Here is a 7,128-nt window from a genome sequence, read left to right as displayed (position 1 = left end):
TTTCTTTTTTTCTTTTTTTTTTATTTATTTACCTCTACTTCATAGACCAACCTCCATTTTATGTTAAAATTAAATAATAATATAGAAAATAGGGTATATTTGCAATGAATTTTTAAAATTCAGGATCTTGTTATAAAATATAAAATTAATCATTATTAATGAAATCATATATTCTTTTTACAGCTGCCCAAAGAGATAGAGTATATATTTCTTAAAAAAATAAATATTATACATTTTTTAGTTAATTGAATGAAGGCAACAGTTATAGAAACTGAAAAAACAGAAAAAGTGGAACGAGACTGACATTTGACTCAGACAGGGGACAGCTAAGCAAATGGTTAATAAAAAATGAATAGACAAAAGCACACGTGTCAATAAGAAAAGCCAACTTCTGGAAAAACAGCTGGTACCAAGCCCACAAAATAACCAGGCTGGCTCCTCATCACACTCCGTGTTCGCGTTTCTTCAGAAACTGCCAACTCCCATATAACTCATTACTCTCATTTTAGTATCATATACTATATAAAACCAACGCATTTTCCCTTTTTTTTGCAACCAAATATAACACTTTCGCACTCGCTGATCCCTTAAACCAGTCCTTATCACCTTATATATCTTTTTTTAAAGAAAGAAAATGGATGTTTTCTCTCACTACCCTGACCCACTCTCTTTTGCCAATCATTCTAGTTCACTTGACTTGCCAGATTCTTCTTCTTTATCTGATCACGGTTGCAGTGCTCCTCGGGCTAGCCTTTCTGACGAAGAAGTCCTGTTAGCTTCCAGCTATCCCAAGAAGCGGGCAGGCCGAAAGAAGTTCCGGGAGACTCGTCATCCTGTTTATCGTGGGGTCCGTCGGAGGAACTCTGGGAAGTGGGTTTGTGAAGTCAGAGAACCGAACAAAAAATCAAGAATATGGTTGGGAACTTTTCCCACGGCGGAAATGGCTGCTCGGGCCCACGACGTGGCGGCGTTGGCTCTTAGAGGACGGTCTGCATGCTTGAATTTTGCGGACTCATCATGGCGGCTTCCTGTACCTGCATCCACTGATGCAAAGGACATTCAGAAGGCAGCAGCAGAGGCGGCGATGGCGTTCCAGCCGGTAGGGACAGAAGGATTTTCTGAAGAAATAAAGCGGGAAAATAAAAAGACGACAGGGGAAGAGTCCGAGGATGTGTTTTATATGGACGAAGAGGCGATTTTCGGAATGCCTGGATTGCTGGCATACATGGCAGAAGGAATGCTGTTGCCTCCACCTCAATGCGTTGAAGAGTCTGGAGAGGACAAAGAAATGACTGCAGCTGATATGTCATTATGGAGTTTTTCAATATGATTTACTAAAAAAAAATAAAAAATTGAGTGTTGTAATAGGTAGTTATATATATAAGATAGGAGTAAAAGGTTCAATGCTCTGCACCCGCAGGCTTACCCCTGCTGTTAGGTGCATCTCCAGCCTAGGGTAAAGATTCTAGGTTTGAGTATCTTTACCAATAAATATGAAAAACGGCAAGAAAACATCTCTCCGTACATAATATTTTTGACTAGTACGGTAAGAAGATTGGAAGGCTGCTGAATGATGTTATCTTTTAAGTTTAGCGTATGGCATTTATTGATGTGAGCATCATATGCCATTAGTAGTAATATAATTATTCCCACTGGTAATTGTTTGTACTTTGCAGGCAATTATGAGCCGTGCATTGATGTGGATGCTTTCCGTGTGTACGTTTGTATTATCCAATGTATATACTCTTATAAATATCTATGCAACTCTTCTCTTGGTTCGAAACTAATTCAACAAATACAAGTTTTCTGGAGCATCCTCCGACTGTCTGGCTGGTAAGGTAGCTTATTTTGTAATATGTGAAATCCCGTCCAAACATGACTGTAGGATCAGACCCAATTTTCCTGAGTACTTTGGAAGCCTGATCCAATTTCCCGACGCTTACTTTTTAGCACAGGCCTTCAATTTGGAGCAGATGAATTTTTCACCCTTTACCTGCTGGGCTACAAGCTCTCCAAGTGCGCTGTAATTAACGGATGCAGCTCAGTATTCAATCAATGTGATTGAATAACCATACAGCAGAAACACAGTCTTACAATCAAATTCTTCACCCTGGTTTTCTTTATATGAAAAAAGTGACCCCAAAATTTGAATTTCATTACAGACTGTATACCAGATTTTCAGTGGAAATAATAGATCACACCAAATGAAATACAAAGTGAAAGAGACCAGCCATGGAAAGCATCTGGGGAAAATGCATGCACAGGAAAAAGAACACTTTTTCAGTTGTTCGGCACAGGGCCTGCGATGTGCTTGACATAATCCATCATATACGTCACGAATTGGGCAGAGGAAGCGCTACTTGGTTTTCTTGAGGAGACTTGATGTTCTAAATTCAGCATCATCTCTGACAAAGCTCCACCAAAGGTACGTAAGTGGGATTGTACTTGCATGCCAAAGTGCGTGTGCATCAACAAATCCGCGATAAGGTGGGAAGTCATATAATTCCAAGAGCATAGCAAGGCCTCCTCCCACAACCACCACCCACAACTTCCACTGGGATGGATGGCGAGTAACACCTGCCCAAACTGCCCAAATGAGTAGCTGAGCTACACCCATGGCTCCACAAACTTTCATGTTCAGGCCTGCAAAAGTAGACCAATTTAAAACCATTTCACAAGAGGAGACAAAACCAGTCACAACTTCATATTTCAAGATCTCTCCTCAATATTTACTTCTATTCTAATTTATTTTCAGTTTTTGAAGAAGGGACAAAGGGTGTGTGGATACTTGACCTACAAGTGTTATACAGTATTTGCTCATTTTGCAGGAAGTTCTTCAACTTGTCCATAAACAAAGTAATTCCTTGTTTCTTGGTCAATCACCAAAGCAGTGTACAGAATGGACAATGTCAGTGACATTGTACTAAATAGATCCCCTATATATGGGAATTTTGAAGTAAATATATTATGTTGATAATGCCAGGGATAGAGATGTATGGGATGTGATTTTCATTTTAGATAAACCAAGTCTTAAATAGAACATGTATCAAGAAAAATAGCCAGAAAATTTAGCAGGAGGATATAAATATCTGAAAGAGACAGACTTTAATTGAACACACATATGTACACAGTAACTTTCAACTAATGCAATCTGTAACATGGAAGTTGAGCCGCTACTAATTCTAGGCGGGGATTAATTCTGGTGCATCTTGCAACCTGAAGACTAGAAGAGAAAGGATTACCATAATCAAGATTATAGAAGTTCAGATACATGATATGTGTCGTAATAAATGCAATCAAAGGAGCTGCAACCATGACCCTTGCAGCCTCATCTCTCACATTGAAAGCTCGCAGTATTGCAAGAATTAAGGTAAACCCAAGTAAAGCCACAGCAGAGGAATAATCTAGCTTCTCTGTCAACTCGACATCTCTGCAATTAATTTAGAAAATAACATAGCAGACAGGAATAAGCTGAAAAACATAATATAAAGTGTATAAAGGAAAAGAAAGTGTGACATATACATAGAGGCCACTGCATAGTGCAATGTGTCAGGTTTTGCACTTGCAATTGCAGGAGTACAAGTCAAAGTTTTCCAAGCTGTAAATTATATGAAAATGTGGAAGTGTATAACTGTCTCCAAATTTCTCCCCTCAGAAACCTCTTTCAGGACCATAATTAGATAATGGATATAAGTCCAATTAAGTCTCTGAACTTTTACTCAAGGGCCAAATAAATCCAATTCAAAATTTTAAACCAATCAAACCCCGGTATTATTACTCAAGGGTCAAATAAACCCTCATCTAATATACTATTATTTTTTTAATAATAAAAATATTTTTTATATGATAAAACTTCATTTTTGTAATTTTAAAAATTATTTATTATATCTATATATTTTTTAAATTCTTATGATAATTAAAATACTAAAATTTTAATGTTTTAAATTATAAAAAATAATATTTTATTAATAAAAAATAATATTTTATTAATAAAAAATAATATTATACTAAGTTAGAACCTATTTGGCCCTTAATAAAAGTACAAATGTTTAATTAGCCCAAAACTTTAAATTGAGTTTATTTGGCGTTTGAGTGAAAGTATAAGAACTTAATTGGACTTATTTCCATTAGATAATACTCTTGATGTCTATAGATATGCAGTTACATGGCTTGTGTAACGATAAGTGCACATATATTACATGTAATTTGTGTGCATATATACAATGCTGTTGCAAGTTAAAATCGGACTCAACATTGAATATCATAAATAGCAAAGCAGAGTCAACATTCTCCATCGTAAATTAAATAACAGGAATAGCAGGCCAACTTTCATTTCTCTCAGCTCTCTCCACTGTAATGTTTGCTATATGCATACACCAAAATGGGTTGTAAAGTGCAAGAAGGATTAACAACTTAAACCAACTCTCAAAAATGCAGGAACTCAACGGATTCTGAATAAACCATTATTTTGTCCTGAGTTTGGAAGAAATTTTAGCCCTTTCCAATACTATTATCTAATAGTGTGACTGCTTACCGACTGTGGAAAACAGCACTCCAGAACCAAGAGTTCATTGATAAGATCCCATAAATGTGCCACAAGCCAGTATATTCATAATAAGTCTTCTTATTTGGCCTTAGTGGTAGCTTGTAGTATATAAGAATGAAAAATGATACCCAACCATGGAACTGAATGGCGAGATTTAGTGCAGATAGAGCAACAGAAACAGGCTCCTGAGAGAACAAACAACATTTACTTGAAAAAGCTGTGTCATATATTCATTCAAGTCCTTTATACATTGATAAACTAAAGAGTTAAAATTTTAAATAAAAACCTGAATTCCATAAGCACGTCGAAATGCCCATTTCCCATGATACTTCACAGGCTTATCACCCAATTTCTGTCTTTCTTCCTCCCTGGCAACCATGCAATGGTATCGACAATCACTGCGACAGTCCCACTGTTTCCACTGCATATAGAGTGGCTCTTGAAGATACCATGGTCCATCAATAGGTTTTCCATCAGATGAGAATTTACAATGTTGGAAGCATTTCGTGCCCACACATCCAGTTTTCTCACATTGCTCCACGCAAGCCCTGATAAATGAGCAACAATTAAAATGATAGCAATAAAAGCAGCAGACAGAAGTCAAACAGCTAGGATCAGAAGAATGCACATGACCTATATCTCTTTAATATGCCTTTGAATTAGTAAACCATCTAGCCGACCCTGCCAAAGTGGTTATTTCATAACTACTTCCAAAAGTGGCCCTAAAAACGGTTGATATTCCGTCCACAAGTGAACCTTCTAGCCTGACATTCCAATCACATTAAACTAAACTCCTGTTGTATGGACGTTCAATGTCAATGCATCAGAAGTATGGGTTACTAAAAAGGAAAATATGCAAATCTGCCAAGTTTAAAAAGAAAAAAATTGTCAACTACCACAGCATTTCATCCATGAATCACAGAAAAGATAGTACCAAGAAATGGCGTTTCCACTTGACTGAATGATGTGCCTGTGTCTGTGCTGTTAACATAAAACCTAAACTTAACCCACATCTAGAAAAGATGAAATCTTTTGAATTGTAAATAAACAGGTGATTTTCTGTATTGCCTTTAAAAATTACCTCAAAGGATGGTCTTGGCTTAGGTTTGGGCTTTTAAAGGTCTATTGCTATCACAGAAGTGATTGTGAGGAGGCTCACTCGGGTGGATAACTTTTCCCAAATTTAAATGACTAAACCTGAAGCGAAAATGGGGCTGTTGTTATTGGAAATATGATGAACTTGCCGTGAATTAAAAATGCTTTCATCAGCAGATCAATACATTCATCATCAATGGGTTCTTTCACTCATAGCCTAGGGCTTGCCTCACATTTGAAATTCTGATGTTTCTTGACCATTTAGCCTTAGATTAAAAACATGTATAACACGATACATAAAAGAAACAGAATCTGAATAAAAAGTAGGTTCATAAACCAAAAATTTTTATGGAAATTGCATATGACTAAAGAAGCCACAACCAAGTAGTCAACTGAAAATACCTAAAAACAAACTAACTATTTGCCTAATTTACAGACTCTATCTCCAAACTCCATGTTCCTCCCCAAAATACATTGATATTTCGCAATTCCGATTCACAACAATTCTCATTGTTAAATACCTTTCACACACACTCATAAAAAAAGATTAACTATTTCCAATCAATAAAAAAAACCAAGTCAAAAGAGAATGACTGTTTTTTCCCCTTTGTTTGGAATCAAGTCGCAAGAATTCAATTCAATTGGATTCTTCTCTAACCATTTTCTTGATTGGAATGAAAGAATTCAAGAGGTTAAAATCTTGCATGATTTTGTAAGAATTTCATTTCTTTTCTTGCAAAATGACTCATGCCAAATGGAGGGATAAGGTAATTTAATAACTTGTAGCTCTATTCAATTGCACAAAAAATGCAACTCAATCAAACAGCGTATTAAGCTCAAATTGCAGTAGAAAGTACATCAAATTTAGGAACCAGAAAAAAAAAAACAAAAAGATAAAGAAGAAGATGGAAAAACAACATGAAAAAGCGAACTCAAAAAATGAAGAGCGTTAGCTTACTTGTAAATCGGATCAGCATCACCAGCACTGGCGTCAAGAGCACGCACTAAACATAGGAGTGAAAAAGAAAGCACAATCCAATTGTACCAACTCATTTGATTCAATGAAAATAACACAAAGTCAACAAGCAAGGGTTCTTATGATTTCTATAAAATCAACGGCTGACGACGAATGTTCGAGCCACGATGTGATTGATAGGGTTCCATGGAATCGCAAAGAGAATAGCAGAGCACTATGAAGAGCGTGCCTGCGCGTTCGAGTTCGAATCGAATAAGAGGAGAAGATGAGCTGGGACCGAGTCGAGGGAACTTGGACTCGGTACAGGGAGAGAGAGAGAGAGAGAGAGAGAAAACAACGGAAAGAAGGGAGGATTGCGTGACTCAGTGAAGAAACGAGCTACGGATATCGATGACTTTGATGGGGCAGGAGCCGCAGGACCAGAATCTCGTGAAGAGTTGATCTTTCAGGCGATTCACGAGGAGACACGTAGATGTGGTTTTCGTTCTTGATTTACTAAAAGGCCCTTCAA

The 7,128-nt window shown here is 36.9% G+C and overlaps 2 protein-coding genes across 2 annotated transcripts; one reads left to right on the top strand and one right to left on the bottom strand.

Annotated features, from left to right (window-relative positions):
• The first annotated feature begins 368 nt into the window (after window positions 1-368).
• LOC110617517 (dehydration-responsive element-binding protein 1A) lies at window positions 369-1,793 on the top strand. The gene has a single exon (XM_021760360.2). It carries the CDS (start codon window positions 635-637, stop codon window positions 1,328-1,330), a length of 696 nt encoding a protein of 231 aa, XP_021616052.1. The 5' UTR covers window positions 369-634; the 3' UTR covers window positions 1,331-1,793.
• Window positions 1,794-2,090: 297 nt separating this feature from the next.
• Window positions 2,091-7,016, bottom strand: LOC110617516 (post-GPI attachment to proteins factor 3). Its single transcript, XM_021760359.2, has 5 exons — window positions 6,600-7,016; window positions 4,833-5,094; window positions 4,535-4,731; window positions 3,243-3,430; window positions 2,091-2,643 (listed from the first exon to the last, which is right to left on the bottom strand). The coding sequence occupies exons 1-5, from the start codon at window positions 6,692-6,694 to the stop codon at window positions 2,357-2,359; spliced, it is 1,029 nt and encodes a 342-aa protein (XP_021616051.1). The 5' UTR covers window positions 6,695-7,016; the 3' UTR covers window positions 2,091-2,356.
• Window positions 7,017-7,128: the final 112 nt, after the last annotated feature.

This window comes from Manihot esculenta, chromosome 6, assembly GCF_001659605.2.
Source record: "Manihot esculenta cultivar AM560-2 chromosome 6, M.esculenta_v8, whole genome shotgun sequence".
In the NCBI taxonomy this organism is placed as follows: domain Eukaryota; kingdom Viridiplantae; phylum Streptophyta; class Magnoliopsida; order Malpighiales; family Euphorbiaceae; genus Manihot; species Manihot esculenta.
Note: the sequence above shows the minus strand (reverse complement) of the source record. Positions and strands in the feature narration are given on the sequence as shown.